Source organism: Neoarius graeffei, chromosome 13 (assembly GCF_027579695.1).
Source record: "Neoarius graeffei isolate fNeoGra1 chromosome 13, fNeoGra1.pri, whole genome shotgun sequence".
Taxonomy (NCBI): Eukaryota; Metazoa; Chordata; class Actinopteri; order Siluriformes; family Ariidae; genus Neoarius; species Neoarius graeffei.
The window spans coordinates 15583291-15601835 of record NC_083581.1 but is presented as its reverse complement, the minus strand read 5'-3'; the positions used below and the strand labels follow the sequence as shown (position 1 = coordinate 15601835).

Sequence of the window (18545 nt, the reverse complement as noted above, 5' to 3'; positions counted from 1 at the left end):
TCTTGTTGCTAGTTTTCTGTTTTAGTCTTTTCAGTTGTTTTTTTTCAAGGCAGCCAACTCAGCATCTTGACGATTCTCAGGATCGGGCAGTGCATTGATGGGTGTAGCCTCCCTGTAATCCTCTTTGACTTGAGTGGATTTGGTCACTACTGATGCAACCATTGACTTCAGTTCTTTTATTTCTGCCTTTAAGCTCTGGATCTCAGCTTGCCTTGTATCTACTTCTGGATTTACATGTACTTGATGTACTGAGGCACTGAGCTTCTTCCTAGAAGCTTCGTACTCTTCCTCAGCACGAATCTCCATCAGAAGCTACAGAAAGTTTGGGGGCGCAGCCTTCCTTTCAAGCACAGCTGGATCAGCATGAGGTATGATGCAATAGCATCCCTTAGCAGTTGCTCCAGTCAGGCTCAATCCATGTAGCTAGCAGGGAGGCCACCTTGTTGAATCACCTTAGTTAGAGACCACTCTAGGTGTCTGAGGAAATCTGATAGTTTCTCTCCTTTTTGCTGTTGCATCAATCGAAAAGCAAAGTAGAGATCATCACCAGACTCAGCACTTCCAAAAGCACTTTCAAGGGCTTCCAAGCACTCGTTTGGGCTGGTGTCAGGATTGGTGTGCCGCACTGCTTTCACAATTTCTAGTGTGGGCCCCTTTAAACTTTCAATAAGTCTACGTCTCTTTTCCCTGTCAGAGCATTCAGTCTCCTCCACCATAAGCCATGCTTGCTCTAGCCAATGGTCAAATGGTTCTTCACCTGGCGGTGTTGGTAGGGCTCCTGAGAACATGTGTAATTGACCATAACTCCCACCATCAGTTGGTTTTGTTGTCTTGTCCAACAAATCTCCGACAGTGTGAAGGATGGATTCAGTGGAGCTAGTGGGCGGGGATGCACTGGGAAACAATGATTTGAGGTCCTCCATTGTTTTCCCTTCAGCCTGCAGCAACCCTTTTAGTTTACTCTTAAACTCTTCAGCAGCTGCCTGTGCCTCTCCCATGATGATAACAGGCCATGCCTCTCCACCATCAATAGAGACAACTTCAATAGGAACACTCTCCTCTTTCACAGTCTCCTACTCTCACACAAAACCATCCGTCAGTTTAGTCATGCACTGAAGTTTCTCCCACGGACACGCACCCGTCCTAAAGACTTGATAGTTTCCAGTGTGTCTTCCACTTCACTGATCTCTACATCTTCTGGGATGATGAGTCTCATCCAAACCCTCACCACGGCACCAGCTTTTTAACTCTGACACTAGTTGTTTTTTTTTTTCCATTTTAATACTGTTTGTAAATTAGCTTAGTAACTTTAGTCACTTTAACTCTTTTTTTTTTAACTGAAAAATCCAAGACGATCCCAGCTTGCCTCCATTTTATGTAGCGCTCCCCTCAGTAGTCATATTGATGAGGGCAGGGCTTTTGGGTTCTTTTAAGGTATTTATCAAATGCTTTTTAACCCTGATTAACTCAGTTTTAAATATTATCTTGGATCTCTTTGTAAAGCACACACATGAAATGTTTTTTAACCTACCTATGAAATCACATTTCTTCAGTTATAGTTTTAATAAAGATTTTTAACCAAATGTGTCTGTATATGTCTCTCTCAGAATGAAATCATTCCTTCTTTCCAGATAAGTAATAAAGTAACACAACACAGGGTTTTAGAAAAATATGTCTCAATTATTTATTTAATAAAGAAATGATTATTTCTAATGAAATACAAAAATGAAATAAAAACATGAATGTTCTTTTAAACCTTCAAAATAAAAAAAATCCTCTTTTTAAGGAAAATACTGTAAATGCTGTACCATATATAAATGCATAAACAATATAAACGCTTTTAATCCTCCAAATGATTAACTCAGAAAAGTTCAATTTACCAACTTCAAGGTCACTTAAACATAATTTGTGGGCCCACACACCTTAATGCACTGTCTACTAAAGCCAGCAACTAAAATTATTATAAAACTAAAATGTACAGTAGCAGGCCTGATGCAGTGCTCGTGTTTGTTGTGGCCCAAAACTTAATGCCCGCTTCACTCATCAGCGAGCAAAACAAAATGAATGATACCCGAGTTAACATTCCAGTCCCATCCTTCCTCCAGCAGTCACAGGTGCAGGCTCAGCATCTCACCACAGACTCTGTCAGTTTCTCTTTTCTCCTCCCACGTTGCCAGAAGAACTCATGAGTGAAGTCCTGGTTGCTCTAAGCTTTGTCTGGGTCTCTTCTCTGTCTTCAGGTTGAAAACAGCAGATAAACCCCTCAAACAGTTCAACTGATGGAGTCAAAATTTAACTAGAAAACGTCTGTTCACTTGTAATGGACTGACTCAAGCTTATACTTCCAGGTGGCTTAGCGTCTCTGAACTTCATGTAGAAATTCCTCTTGTTTCTCAACATGCAGCTTATCACTCTTCTCACTGATTGTTTGCACGACAATCATAAGACACAAGTTACACACTGGTTTATGCACTCCTAACTTTCAAATTAATACCAAAAATCTCTGTATCATGCTCACTCTTTAGCTTCACTCTCACCACTCTCTCATAGACTGTGTCTCACTCTCTCTTGTCCGTGCTGAAACACCTGAGACCTTTTGCTCCTGCCAATCATTATTAACCCCATAAATGCTGGTTTAGACAGTTTTCAGAAATACATTGTCTTTTAGATAAACAATAAACATATAATAATTTTTAACTGCTTTTAATCTTTTTATCATAACTTTTAAAAATGAGTTTCAACCTTTTTAATCACACTATTTATATGCTTTGAGTACTAAATTATACTATGGACCCATCCCACGTGACGTCACGACAAATGCGGCTGCCATTTTGGACATGAACTACCAGTAGTCTACCACAGCCAACAACGAGGAACGACGGCGAAGCATCGAAAGGAATATAGCCATCAAAGAAAGTTTTTACTTTCAGCAAGACTTCCATCATGCCATTATATTGTTGTGCACCTGGATGTAGTAACCATCAACACACAAGGCAATATTTAGCATTTTATTGGATCCCAACAGATGCTGACTGATGGAGAAGATGGATGGTCTCTAAAATATTGGCAAAATGATGTTTATTGACAGCAATCATGTGTAATGGGAAGCATTTGCATATCTGAAGTGTTGTGTTTACATCAAAGATAAAATAAACCGATATGACAACGGCTGCTGCTGCCAGGTTGGGGACACAAACTAGTAGAAAGGAAGTGTGCCAACAGTGCCAACACACTTCCTTTCTACTAGTTTGTGTCCCCAGAATTTTCCCATGACTTCTATCCATGTTTCTGTAGTTGCCCCTCTTTCCCACAGTTGTTTTACTACAATGTTTGTCGTGGGTGTGGCAGTAGGTTGAGAAAGTGTTTATCATTCGGTGCATCTTCAGATCATGTGAGTGCTAGTCTTCAGCGTTAGCCATGTCGAAAAGAAAACAAGGTACTCTTTCGAGTTTTGGATTTGTTAAGAAAAGTAAAAATTCCGAGGAGCAGCAAGACGGTTCTTCAGCAGATGACAGTGGACAACCGTCCGCAACCACCATCGCTGCACCTGCTGGGAATGCTAGGCCCGCTGTCAGCATGCAGCAGGATGAGCAAAACCCGCAACAGACTGCGTGAGAAAAGCCTGTCATCACTACTTTTTGTGGATTTAAATGGGCCCCCACTGGAGCGATTTGACCCAGCACCCTTCATCACATCATGGATTAAATCAGGTCATCGCCTGTCCACGTCATGGGTTTCGGGACCAACAGCCAAGGAAGAAGAGCCCAGGCCTTTGTCTTCAATTCTGCTTTAAGGTAAGATGCATTTAATTATTCGTCTGCTGTGGGTTTGGAATCGGTAGCCTGACCGATTCGTTCATGTTTGTAGTGCCATTTGTTTGTCGACGCATGTTGAAATGGAAGATTGGTTGTTGACATGATTTCCAGTGATGCTTTGGTGCTGCTGTGGATCAGATGTGTTGAGTAGCCTGACTGTTTTTTTTTTCTTGCGTGTGGTATCATTGTTGACACGAGGTTGTTTTTTGAACATGCCAATGCGGACACGATTTCCCCTGATGAGTTATGACTTCAGACGCGATGCGTGTGTGGAGGTGTGGAGTCTGCGTGATATGTGCGTAAGATAGGCTTCTCATGTGTTTGGAGATCCGCGCTCTGAGACAAGTGCAAGCACCAAGGGAAAAAAAGGGACCCCCCGAAAATATCGGCATAGTTCGAACACTGGGTTGGAGAAAGTAATGGCAAATAGTGAGTGCACAAACCATAGAAGGTAAACTGTACACAGCGCCAGGGCAGTGTGATGGTATGTCTACTTTTAGATTGTGTTAGCTTATCAATGAACACACTCGTCACTCGACGAGTTTCACGTCTTTACGACGGATACTTAAATGTGTGTTAGGTATTATTGTTGCAGTCTAAGCAGTCATTGTAGCAGCTAGATGAGTGAGAACCAAAAGGGTCTGTGCCATAAACCATTATTTCTTCATGTCCAAAATGGCGGTCGCGTTTACAAAGGTCACGTGAGTGGGAAGGGTCTATAAGCATCACTTAATACCTCATGTTTTTAACCGGGTTACACCGCGATGCAACAAAGACACCAAAGATAACACTGAAGGAGTTGCAAAGATCCACAGCAGAGATGGGAGTATGTGTCTATACGTAGGACCACTTTAAACCATACACTCCACAGAGTGAGGCTTTGTGGAGAAGTGACAAAGACAAAAGCCTATTGCTTAAGAAAACACAACTGGAGTTTGCCCAACAGCATGTAGCAGACTCCCCAAACACATAGAAGTAGATTCTCTGGTCAAACAACATTAAAATTGATCACTCCACAGAGTGAGGCTTTATGGAAGAGTAGCCAGAAAAAAAGTCATTGCCTCAAAAAAAAAATGTTTGGAGTTTGCTCAAAAGTAGACTCCCCAAACACATGGAAGAAGATTCATTCTCATCTCATTATCTCAAGCCGCTTTATCCTGTTCTACAGGGTCGCAGGCAAGCTGGAGCCTATCCCAGCTGACTACGGGCGAAAGGCGGGGTACACCCTGGACAAGTCGCCAGGTCATCACAGGGCTGACACATAGACACAGACAACCATTCACACTCACATTCACACCTACGGTCAATTTAGAGTCACCAGTTAACCTAACCTGCATGTCTTTGGACTGTGGGGGAAACCGGAGCACCCGGAGGAAACCCACGCGGACACGGGGAGAACATGCAAACTCCACACAGAAAGGCCCTCGCCGGCCCCGGGGCTCGAACCCAGGACCTTCTTGCTGTGAGGCGACAGCGCTAACCACTACACCACCACGCCGCCCTGGAAGAAGATTCTCTGGTCAAATGAGACTAAAATTTTTCTTTTTGGCCATCATGGGAAATGTCATGTGTGGCACAAATTCATCACCCTGAGAACACCATTCCTACAGTGAAGCATGGTGGTGGCAGCATCACGCTGTGGGGATATTTTTCATCTGCAGGGACAGGAAAGCCGGTCAGGACTGAAGATGGATGGCACTAAATGCAGGGCAATTCTGGAGGAAAACCTGTTTAAGTCAGCCAGAGGTTTGAGATTGGGATGAAGGTTCATGTTCCAGCAGGACAATGACCCTAAACATACTGCTAAAACTACACTGGAGTGGTTTAAAGGGAAACATTTAAATGTCTTGGAATGGCCTAATCAAAGCCCTGACCTCAATCCAATTGAGAATCTGTAGCATAACTTGAAGATTGCTGAACACCAATGCAACCCATCTAACTTGAAGGAGTTGGAGCAGTTTTACTTTGAGGAATGGACAAAAATCTCAGTGGCTAGATGTACTAAACTAATAGAGACATACCCCAAGAGACTTGCAGCTGTAAGCAAAAGATGGTTCTACAAAGTATTGACTTTTGGGGGTGTGAATACCTATGCACACTCCAGATTTCTGTTTTTTTTTTGTTTTCTTAATTATTGTTTGTGTCACAATGAAACAGCAATTTTCATCTTTAAAGTTGTATGCATGTTGTGTAAATCCAGTGGTGCTAACCCCCCAAAAACTCATTTTAATTCCAGCTTGTAATGTGACAAAACAAGACAAACACCAAGGGGGATGAATACTTTTGCAAGACACTGTAACTGACTAACTACCTATGGACCAGTCAATAACCTCCTACCTTAATTTGCAATGGTTTTAATATTTTTTTTGACTGATAAAGGGAACATTTTATTATGGAATCCCTTTCATGTTACCTAGTCACAATCTCCATGTGCTTATATTTATATTACTCCATGTAACTTATTGCCTTATTTTGTCTCTGCTCCTTTCATGTCATTGGCCTGGTACTCTTTGTGTTCACCTTTTTTGCATCCATCCATTATCCTGTACTACAGGGTCACAGACAAGCTGGAGCCTATCCTAGTTGACTATGTCGCCAGGTCATCTCAGGGCTGACACAAAGACACAAACAACCATTCACATCTATGGTCAATTTAGAGCCACCAATTAACCTAACCTGCATGCCTTTGGACTGTGGGGGAACTGGAGCACCCAGAGGAAACCCACGCAGACACAGGGAGAACATGCAAACTCCACACAGAAAGGCCCTCGTTGGCCACTGGGCTCGAACCCAGGACCTTCTTGCTGTGAGGCAACAGTGCCAACCACTACACCACCATGCCACCCCCTTTTTTGCATTAACCTGATTAATTTGAATATATCTATGTTGATTCATTGTCTCATTGTGAGATCCTTTTTGTATTCTTGTTTTGACCATTTGTGTCTTTCATGTTATTTTGCTGGTCTGTGCTGCATGTAATACACAGCTTTCTAGCTCAAATAAATAGTATTGACTATCACAGGTGAGTGAGTGGCCTCCAATATACGGTAGAAAGACCATTTTACTCTAAATGTAATAATGACTTCAAAAAGTTTTTAGTGTCAATTTTTCAAGGAGAAAATTGCCTTTGTCCTTTGTAGCTTTGTAGACCATTGCAAAGATAACTGTAATTTCAGCGGTCTGACACACTACCTTCATTTGTGGAAAACCCATCACAGTGGTTAAAGCAAAATCAGTCTCCAAATCCAATTCACTCGGATGCACTAAATTAACAGATAAAAAATGACCATTAATAGGCAATTAAGTTATATTCATCAACAGATATTTCACAGCTAAGTAAGAATTACTAGCACCTACACCAATAATTGCCTGGATATTTGGTGCAATTTATTGGATATACAGCACAGTCCTCAAGATGTTGGAAACATCTTGTTCCTTTGAGAATCTGGCCCATGTTGACTTGATGGCATCACATAATTGCATAATTGTCAGCTACACTTTCCTGCTGTGAATCTCCTGTTCTACCACATCCCAAAGATTCTCTCCTGGATTCAGATTGCTGGGTTTCATGTAATGTCACATCTGCCTCATTAGTTATTCAAAACTTTAGCTGGTGGTCTACCAAAGCTCAGTTGACAGTGTTTGTATGCAGAAGGTGCATTGCTCACATGAAAAATGCCTTACATTTGCGTTGTTTTAAGTTGTTAGAATCAATCAAACCATGAAACTGATAAAAGTTTCTTCAGGGTTCCCCATGAACCAATTAAAAAAGGGTGAATGAACACAGGGTTTCACAAAAAAGACATTGAGAAAAGTGGCTTTTGAACCTCTCACTGAATTCGAAGGAATCCAAATCGAAGCATGCTCGAGTTTGCAGTGATCACTTCGTGAAAGGTTTGTATATCCCTTTCGGCTATGTTGTTAGTGTTTTCCAAGTACTTTTCTTGCTATGTGTCAGTACTTTTTTAGTCACAAAGCGCTAAAGTCCCCAGCTGTTTCTTTGTTTACTCCTCACAAAGTCCATATGCATGAAGGTCGCGACAAAATTCTTACCCAGCCATCAGTGGCGGCTGCTGGTTTTTAAAACAGGGGAAGCCCATTTTACACATTCATCGTAAAACCTGTAGGCCGGATATCAAAGCATAGAAAGGTGTGCCCCATTAGCATAGTGAACTAGACAACCCTACCTAGTGGCAGAAAGTATTTTTGCTTGTACATTTCATGTTATAGTCTGGCTTGCCAGGCTAGTGCCTCATATCCTTAATCAAAAATATCAAACATCCAAAAATCACTGGCTATTCAACGAAGAGCCTTGAACATCATACCCTGATATGCAACACAGAGTCTTTAACACAACACCCAGCTGTGCAACACATCCTTGAACATCTTCTGCAACACAGTCTGGAAATTCATAACCAGGTAGGCTATGCAACACACAGAACCTTGAATATTATACCCAGGTATAACCTATAACACAGAGCCCACCATTCTCTTAACATTACTGAACAATATACACACTTCAGATTCATGAACATGAACACTATTTATACACAAATTCTGCCCTCCACTCCTTTTCCAGAAAATGGTCTGTGACCCTGTCATACCAGCTGGTTGTGCTTTCCAGAGACTTCACCAATTTCTGTTAGCAGCTAGCACTGCAGATCCCAATAAGGCTCAAGCTAGCCTACAACCAGATTGAACTAAAAATGAAATAAATGAGTGAATTCATGGATGATCAAACTGATAAAATGGATGAAAGTTAACGGAGCACAACGAGTAATATTTACATTTATTTGCAGAGTAATGTACAGAGACATCAATGAGAAGAAATGTTTATATGAAAAGAAATTCGGACAGCACTTTGGCAGATGACTACACTTTCTCGACATCCGCTAGGGACTGATCATGCTTCCGTGTTCCTCGCCGAAGTACCGCCCTCCTCATGTCTTTCAAACACCACCTCCAATAATCCTTTATCAGCCCGGCTTCTTGCCCCTCCCACTGTCTCGTTTAGTCCCAGAGAAGCCCGGCTTCCCTGGAAGTGACGATTTTGTTGATTTTAACCAATAACAACTAGCCGAAATTGGCTGTTCAGAGCCGTCTCATAGACTGCAACGGATACCCGGCTGCCAGTCAGTGTTGCCAGATACTGCTGACGTTTTCCTCCCAAAATATGTTCAAAACCCACCAAAATGCACTTAAAACCGCCCAATCTGGCAACACTGCTGCCAGTCCATAGAGCCCATTGAAATAAGAAAGGTTACAGCCTGGCAGCAAATGTGATTCTCGTAGCGAACTGCAAGTTCATCAGACATCACTCAAATAAGTTACAGGATAGTTATGAACATAAATACAATCTTGGGCATATATTATGTTATGCAAGTTATTGTTTTAATGATAATTCAACGTCGTAGATGCCGCAGTTTGGGGAGAGAATTTTAGGGGAAGCTCGGCTTCCCTTGTTGTCTCTGAGAAATCGCCCCTGCCAGCCATACAGTTACAATTCACCATGATCACTTCCCCATCTTGTTTAACTAAGATCCAGGTCTTTAAAGGGGTTTCTGATGATCTTTGTGAATGATTTACCTGAGAGATAAGAGCGAACACGGGCGGCACAGTGGTGTAGTGGTTAGCATTGTCGCCTCACAGCAAGAAGGTCTGGGTTTGAGCCCCATGGCTGGCGAGGGCCTTTCTGTGCGGAGTTTGCATGTTCTCCCCATGTCCGTGTGGGGTTCCTCTGGGTGATCTGGTTTCCCCCACAATCCAAAGACATACAGGTTAGGTTAACTGGTGATTCTAAATTGACCGTGAGTGTGAATGGTTGTCTGTGTCTATGTGTCAGCCCTGTGATGACCTGGGGACTTGTCCAGGGTGTACCCCGCCTTTCGCCCGTAGTCAGCTGGGATAGGCTCCAGCTTGCCTCCGACCCTGTAGAACAGGATAAAGCGGCTAGAGATAATGAGATGAGATAAGCGCGAACACAAGTGAGAATCAAGCAAACTGTTGTTTGTTTACACTTCAACTTGCAGCACTTTGTTGTAAAGACATGAACAAAAAGCTTAAAAAAACGTACACAGGCAAAAACAATACAGAATTCATTTGGCAGCGAGGTCCTTTACCCAGCCACATACAAAATGTTGTAAGCCTCCATACTCTTCCACACTTTCATCTGTTTTGCAGTATAGAAGGATGTCTGCAACAACAGATAGTTCAAGATGTTGGGGAACTCGACTGAAGGGTAGTTTTTGAGATCGTATGACCAATCCTTCTTTCCCAGACTGTAGGAGTCTATTCTATTGCACAGAGCAATCTTCTGAATATATCTAAAGTGAGCAGTGGCTTCTAGATTATGTGCATACTCTGATAAGTTATTGCTAGTTGTTTGTAGTACGGAGGCCGTTTAGACCACCAACTATTTCATTTCCGGTAAAACCACTCAGAAAAGTCACGTGACTGAAACCCAGCAATATGTTGACTAAGAGGTGTGACCAAAAAGTTCCTCTTGCCACTGAACACAGCATAGTATGGTCATGCATGTATAGCAGGAGTGAGCAGTAACCCTTGTGAGTCAGTATGTTGCGTGACGTTGTACTGTCAACATCAGGACATGCGTTTTTGCAACACATGTACACGTGCATGTACTGTAGTATGTCCCTGATGTGGGTGGGATACTGAAGTGTGGCAGGTGGGAAATAATGTTAACATAGACTTTTATTAGAATTCTCTTCACTTGGCTTTCCAGCTTTCGCTCAAATTATTCAGTCTCACACATGCACACAACACGCAAACATGTGCTCTGGTTGGAAGAGCTCCTCTCTTGTCGCTCTCTCCATCCTTTTCTACCTTCCATCCTCACTGCAAAATACACACAGACACAATGTTAATTGACAACAGGTGTACTGACTTTGCCACTCACCTTCCCTGGCCATGCCCTCCATTCACAAACTGACGCTTGGCCATGCCCCGCTGCCACAGTGCATATTTGTGATTTTACTATTACAGAAGGCCACTGAAGTACAATGAACTCATGTTTGAGGTGACTTGTGCTTTGTGATATGATGTATTATCATGCTGGAGGTAGCCATGAAAAGATAGTAATTTCTGGCTGCAAAGGGATGCATGTTATCAGCAACAGAATGTTCAAATAAGCTGTAGCATTCAAATTATAGTCCGTTGGTGTTAAGGGATCCGATGTGTGCAAAGAAAACATTCTCCACACCATTACACCACCTCCACCAGCCTGGACTGTTGACACAAGATACATAGGTTGGGTTCATGGATTATGGCCTGATTGTGTGTTTCAGCAAAAATTAAGCTTCATCACATCAGACGATGTTTATCCAATCTCCAATTTTCAGTGAGTCTGTGCCCACTGTAGCCTCAGGTTCATGTCCTCGGCTGACATGAGTGCAAAGAATATGGTCTTCTGCTTTTGTAGCCCATCCACCTCAACACTTGGACCAGTCTGGCCATTTTCCTCTGAACTCATCAAAAAGGCTTTTCTGCCCACAGATCCGCTCCTCATTGTATGTTTTTTGTGGTTTTTGTTTCTATCATTCTTTATAAACTCTAGAGACTATTGCACATGAAAATCTCAAGAGACCATCAGTTTCTGAAACACATAAAATGGCCTGTGTTGTTGATGCTTTGGTTTGTTTCGAACTGACCAATCACAAAATGAATTAGAGGAGTCTGAATCCATGGTTTGAGATGTTCCTATCCCCATGCTTGAGATGGTTTTATGTAAAAGCAGTGTAAATGAGGTTCCTCTGCAGGGTTTCTTAGCTTACACTCTGAAATAGGGTGAGGATCTTGGAGAGTCTCAGCTGAACTGAAAGGAGCCAGTTGAGATAGATTGGGTACCTTATAACAATGTGCCCTGGTCAGCTGTGGGTAGAGCTGTACCAGACACGTTCCAATGGATGGAGACCCAGACCCTGCTGAAGAGATTAGATATTACAGTTGACTTCGGAATATTTGGAGATCCCCCAGGAGTAGCTGCATCATAGTTTCACATCAGAAAGTGAAGAAAAGCAACTGAAATGTCTTGGCATTTGGTGAATAAATAACAATAATCTTTGGAGAGAATGTAAACTTGACGTACAGTAATCTAGCATATATGAAGAAATTCACACAGCCATCTTTAATATAATATTTGTTTTGAAAAAAAGAAAAATCATTGTTTGAGACAGTTATTTCATTTCCATCCCTCACCGTTCACCTCCTGTTTAGAAACACAGATCTATCTAGCATACTAATTTTAATCCAAACCTAACAAAAGGCTTTAGCACCCTTCTTTGCATATAGCGAACACATTTAATAACTACATAGCTGCACTCAAATAATGGAATTGAGCAGATTATGCCTAGCCAACCTACAGAACACATGGCCCTGAGCTGTCAGTCTTTTGTGCCACCATCATGCACTTATCTGTGTTCCTTTGGCATATGATTCCTCATGTGTGTATGATATTAAATACATAACTCATCAGGGTCAGATAAGCATTATTCCATTGCAACCAGATTGACAGCTTTATTGGACAAAAGGAGGCAAATGCGTTAGATGTTATCTGTAAAGCAGTGGAGTAATGTGGGAGATAATAATGGAGAATTTCCTTTCAGCAGCTGGAGGTGAGAGAAAGCTGTCAGAGTCTTTTGTACCATAATGAAAGGTGTAAAATGGAGCCCCCCCCCATGGAGATAGAAATGGGTCCAGTGTGCTGTTACAACAGGATGTATTCAAAGCATTTCATTTCATGTCTATCAGCTTCATTTTTTGTTTGTTTGTGTGCAGTGGCCTTTAGGTTTTTTGTTTGTTTGTTTAAACAAGGTGGTGTAAGTATGACTCATATTCTAATTAATATTATTACTAAAGGTCAGTGATTAAAAAAAAAATCGCCTGGACTCCAGGATTTGTTCTATCCTAATGTTTATATGCTTCAGTAGTGATGATGTGGTGTTTGTGTGAATACCCATAATGCACTACATCAGTTTTAACACAGTGCAGTAAGCTTAAGTACAAACTGATCATTCAGATGATTGTGTAAAGGCATTACACAAATTACATTGCATAAATTCAGCTGCAACAAATTAACAAAAAATAGTGAGGTTTCAAGTTTGATTTTCCTTCTTGTTCTCACTGATTAGCACACTGATGTTTGCAAAATGCTGTATAATAAGAATCACTAATTATTTGATTCACTGCTAAGTTATTAACTAGCTACTTGATAGGCAACAACAGTGGCACAATTATAGTCTTGTCTTTTCTATTTATTTTCTCCATCCATTACCTGTAGCCATCCATTTTCTGTCCTACAGGGTCGCAGGCAAGCTGGAACCTATCCCAGCTGACTATGGGCAAGAGGGTACACCCTGGACAAGTCGCCAGGTCATCGCAGGACTGACACATAGACACAGACAACCATTCACACCTACAGTCAATTTAGAGCCACCAATTAGCCTAACTTGCTTGCCTTTGGACTGTGGGGGAAACCGGAGCACCCGGAGGAAACCCACACGGACATGGGGAGAGCATGCAAACTCCGCACAGAAAGGCCCTCGTCAGCCACTGGGCTTGAACCCAGGACCTTCTTGCTGTGAGGCAACAGTGCTAACCACTACACCACCATGCTGCCCTATTTATTTTCTTTTGGGTTGTATTATCTATTTTTTTTTTCTCAGTTGTTAACACATTTTAGTATAAATACACAGGTGATTGTGTGTGTGAAAATTGTGTGTGCTGACTGGTGGAGAAATTCGGACTATTTCTCGATCATCACCTCAAGCGACCCAAGCAAAATGGTGGCTAATCACTTTGTCACCATAAGTGAGGAAGAATTACAAATGATGAAAGAAATTGCTATTCCTAAAAGCACTAAAGGTGCTATGAAGTTTGGCCTAAAACTATTCAAAGGTAAGGTAGAATTGTGATTTATTTTACTGATTTCAAAACAAAGTATTTTATGTGACTCAGCATAGATAAGTGACACAACTCTGCACACATTACATTTGTATGCCACTTTTGAAGACTGAAATAAATAATTTATTTTAAATATGATTTTTAAAAAAAATCACCTGTGTATTTATATGAAAACAATTATCCACCCCAGGCTTAGTGAATATCGGTGAATAATTACCCAAGACTTCTCAGTTATTATTTACCTATATTCACAGATCCTTTGCTGAATAATCATTTATTACTAATTAGCTAGCTAGCTGATCACAAAAAGCACTTCTAATGGTGATGCAGTGTCTATGTTCACTATGCAGATTCTTTTACATTTTTGTGACCACACTCTAGAGTTTTTGCAACACACCTCAAATAAACACCAGGGCTACAAGTATTTTGCAAACGTCATCCATGATTCTGTAGAATATAGAAGACCATGCATGCTTGTTTTTTTTTTCTGATTTCAAATTGAACACCAAAATACATTTTATTGAAACTAGTTCTTCATAAATAAGCACCCTTGAACCCTCGTTACTACTCTTTTTTTTCCAGGTTTTTAAATGCTACCCAAAATTCACAAATTGAATAAAGCAGTGTCAGTTTTGAAAACATTTCATTCGAAAGAGCAGGAAGATTTGGAGTTTACACATGTTGGTGATTTATTTTAATACACATAATAGAACGAACAGTTCTTTGGAGCTTGGTTGCCGTACACTGGCAATATTTATGTCACATGAACAGTTTCCTGGAAAAGACATTCAAGAATAAAATTTAAAACATGTTGGTGATTTATTTTAATACACACAATAGAATGAACAGTTCTTTGGAGCTTGGTTGCTGTGCACTGGCATATTTATGTCACATGGACAGTTTCCTGGAAAAGACATTCAAGAATAAAATTTAAAACATGGGTATTGTTTTCTATCACATACAAAACATTTATTTTTTTAAAAAAGATCTCAGTCTGGGTGGCACGGTGGTGTAGTGGTTAGCGCTGTCGCCTCACAGCAAGAAGGTCCTGGGTTCGAGCCCCGGGGCTGGCGAGGGCCTTTCTGTGTGGAGTTTGCATGTTCTCCCCATGTCCGCGTGGGTTTCCTCCAGGTGCTCCGGTTTCCCCCACAGTCCAAAGACATGCAGGTTAGGTTAACTGGTGACTCTAAAGTGAGTGTGAATGGTTGTCTGTGTCTATGTGTCAGCCCTGTGATGACCTGGCGACTTGTCCAGGGTGTACCCTGCCTTTCGCCCATAGTCAGCTGGGATAGGCTCCAGCTTGCCTGCGACCCTGTAGAAGGATAAAGCGGCTAGAGATAATGAGATGAGATCTCAGTCTGCTTTAAATGGAAACCATTTTTAAGGATTCACCAAAACATTCACCAGAACACACAATTTACAATCATGAATAATTTATACACCTGTAGGAAAACTACTCCAAATTATTAAATGTATAATTTAATTTGATATTCCTCATATATGCAGAAGAGGGGAGATTGTGTTTTCCTATGCAAACAATTTACAAAGATATTTGTTTGTATCCGTTTGATAAATAAGGCCCAGTCTCAACCTGATATAGACTTAGTTAAATGACATATTCCCTCCTTTTCAAAACAATAAAACCTGGACAGTTGCCATCCCAAATTCTACACCACAGCCCCAGAATGACTTTGTGAATCTGAGATGTTCTTCTGCACTCTGTACAACTTAATGTGTAGGCTGGGCAGGTCATAAAGCTCTTCCAAATTAAAGTGGGCTCTAAATTGTTCCACTGAGATATAGATTATTCCCGGATAAACTTTTTTGTAAATGTTGTGAGTTTTTGTTTGTTTGTTTTTTTTAAATCTGATTGGCTAATGGAATCCATGGGTGTGGATGACAGAGTTGGATGTCATCTAATCATAGCAAAGCTATTTACTTATGCTACTTTAAAGGCACAGCTGCAAAATTAGCCTGTCTTTGTCAAAGACCAGACAGGAGAGAAGATCAAATGCACTCGAACCACAGTTTATTAATAACAGGGGAAAAGGGAGTTGGGAGAATGTGTGCTTTATGTGTGGAGTTTGTTGTCATCTGCTGAGCTCTGAGAGAGCACTGCCCTGACTCCCACATCCGAGGCATCCACCTCTACAATGAATTGCCGCTCCGCATCTGGCATCCGGAGGACGGGAGCAGTGGTGAACCGAGCTTTGAGGGTGGCAAAGGCTTCGTTGGCAGCCGGAGTCCAGGCAAAGGGTTGTTTGGTGCTGGTCAAGGCGGGGAGGGGTGATGCAATGGTGCTGTAATTACGAATGAATTTCCTGTAGAAATTTGCGAAGCCCAGGAACTGCTGAAGCTTCTTCCTGCTCTCTGGTACTGGCCATGAATTCACTGCTGAGACTTTGGCAGGGTCCATCTGGATGCTCCCCTCTGCCACGATGTACCCCAGGAACCCCGCAGACTTGGCATGAAACTCACACTTCACCTTGATGAAGAGGGAGTTTTCAAGGAGACGACGGAGCACTCGCTGGACATGCTGGGTGTGTTCGGACAGGGTTTGGGAGAAGATCAGGATGTCATCGAGGAAAACGAACACGAACTTGTTCAACATATCTCGCAGGACATCATTCACCAGAGCCTGGAATACCGCTGGCACGTTGGTAAGGCCAAACGGCATCACCTGGTATTCATAATGACCAGTGGGGGTGTTGAACGCGGTCTTCCACTCATCTCCCTCCCTTATCCGAACCAGGTGGTAGGCATTCCGGAGATCGAGTTTGGTGAAGACCGTGGCTCCCTGGAGCAGCTCGAAGGCGGAGGTGAGCAGTAGGAGAAGGTATCGGTTCTTGATGGTGAGGTCATCGAGACCCCTGTAATCGATGCAGGGGTGCAGGGATCCATCCTTCTTTCCCACGAAGAAGAACCCAGCGCCGGCGGGAGGATGGACAGATGAGGCTGGCAGCCAGAGAGTCACTGATGTAGTCCTCCATCGCCTTCCTTTCCGGGGCGGACAGAGAGTAGAGACGGCCTTTGGGTGGTGCAGTGCCTGGGAGGAGATCAATGGCCCAGTCGTAGGGCCAGTGAGGAGGCAAGGAAGTGGCCTTGGCTTTGCTGAATACCTCCCGAAGGCTGTGATAACACACTGGGACATTAGTGAGGTCAGGGGCTGAGCTGGCAGGTGGAGTACGGGGGTGTAGAGTGGCGGCTCGTAAGCAGGTCCGGTGGCAGTCCTTGCCCCATTCTCTTATCGCTCCAGTGGCCCAGTCGAGGTGAGGACTGTGCTGGCGGAGCCATGGATAGCCCAGGATGAGAGGTTGGCCGGGGGAACGGAGCAGGTGAAACTGGATGGTTTCATGGTGGTTGTCTGACAGAGTCATCGGAACAGGGGCAGTGAGGCGGGTGACAGTGCCAAGGAGTTGGCCATCCAGCGCCCTGGCTGGAATGGGAGAGGATAAGTGATGGCTTTGCAGACCCAACTGGCACGCAAGTTGTTAGCCTCGGCACCAGAGTCAACCAGGGCGGCCAGGGTGTGGGTGGAATCCAACAGACGAAGACAAACTTGGAGCATAGGTTTCTGGCTGGTGGAGGAATGGATGGTCATTGAGCTCAGCTGGGCCCCTCCTATGTCCGGTGAGCTCGGGCTTTTACTGGGCAAGAGGCAGCACGGTGACCGTCACCCCCACAGTGCAGGCACAGATTGGAGGTGATCCGACGCTGGCGCTCTGCCGGGCTGAGGGAAGCACGGCCGATCTCCATGAGCTCTGACTGGTCTAGAAGGCTCGGTGGAGAAACAGCAGGAAACGTAGAAGGGACTGGGTTACTCCGTGCACTGGTGATTGGCTGAGTCTGGCAGGCCCTCTCTCGTTGATGGGTCTGGACCCGGCGGTCAATGCGGACAGCCAGGGCAATGGCCTCATCGAGTGTTGATGGTTGTTCATACGAGACCAATTCGTCCTTCACGTAGTTGGCCAGGCTGTGCAGAAAGGCGTCCACCAGCGCCTGCATGTTCCACTTGCTGCGCCGGGCCAAGGTCCGGAAATCGATCGAGTAGTCAGCCACTGTTCATCTGCCTTGGTGAATACTCATCAGTCCTCCGGATGCCTCTACTGACGACGAGCCCAGGTCGAAGACCTTAGTCATCTCCGCTGCAAACAGGGAGAAGGAGGCACATGCCGGGCATACTCAGCAGTACCCCACAGGCAGGCGCGGCCAGTCAGATGAATGATGACGAAGGCCACCTTCGCCGCCTCCGACGCGAAGGTTCTGGGATGCAGGTTGAACAGCAACCGGCAGCTGGTCAGGAAAGCACGGACTTGGGAGGGGTCACCGTCAAAACGCTCCGAACTGCCGACCTTGGGTTCCGGGTCATCGAGTGCAGCAGGAGCATCTCCCAGAGCTGGCACGTCAGCGGCGGGTATGACAGGGGCTGATGCAACGAGGGGCGGCGGTGGTTGACTCGGAGGAGCAGGGGGTGCTAGAGCGGTGAGCAGCTGGAGTGCTTGGTCCAGTCGTTGTTGCTGCTGATGATGACCAAGCTGGATCAGGGCTGCAATGTCGGCAGACATCTGACTGACATCTCCTTCGGTGCACTGCAGCCGGTCTAGGGCAGAGGGTTCGGGCGCTGACTCCATGTCAGGTCGTTCTGTCAAAGAACAGACAGGAGAGGAGATCAAATGCACTCGAACCACAGTTTATTAATAACAGGGGAAAAGGGAGTTGGGAGACTGTGTGTGTGAAGTTCAGTGGCAGGAGGACTGAGAGGCAGAGATGGCTGGTGGGAGCATGGTGGTGATGTCTGAGGTCTCCCATCCA

At 43.7% G+C, this 18545-nt stretch overlaps 1 protein-coding gene across 1 annotated transcript; it reads right to left on the bottom strand.

Annotated features, from left to right (window-relative positions):
• Positions 1–410: 410 nt before the first annotated feature.
• On the bottom strand, positions 411–1216 carry LOC132895869 (paraneoplastic antigen Ma1 homolog). Its single transcript, XM_060936632.1, has 2 exons — positions 1139–1216; positions 411–1073 (listed from the first exon to the last, which is right to left on the bottom strand). Exons 1-2 carry the CDS (start codon positions 1214–1216, stop codon positions 411–413), a joined length of 741 nt encoding a protein of 246 aa, XP_060792615.1.
• Between the last annotated feature and the right edge of the window lie 17329 nt (positions 1217–18545).

Bases quoted from the DNA above. Each gene is read 5' to 3' on its own strand.
- LOC132895869 (XM_060936632.1), bottom strand. From the start codon at position 1,216: ATGAGACTCATCATCCCAGAAGATGTAGAGATCAGTGAAGTGGAAGAC. The intron at 1,074-1,138 runs GTGCGTGTCCGT...GTGTGAGAGTAG, and splicing joins CTATCAAGTCTTTAGGACGG to GAGACTGTGAAAGAGGAGAG.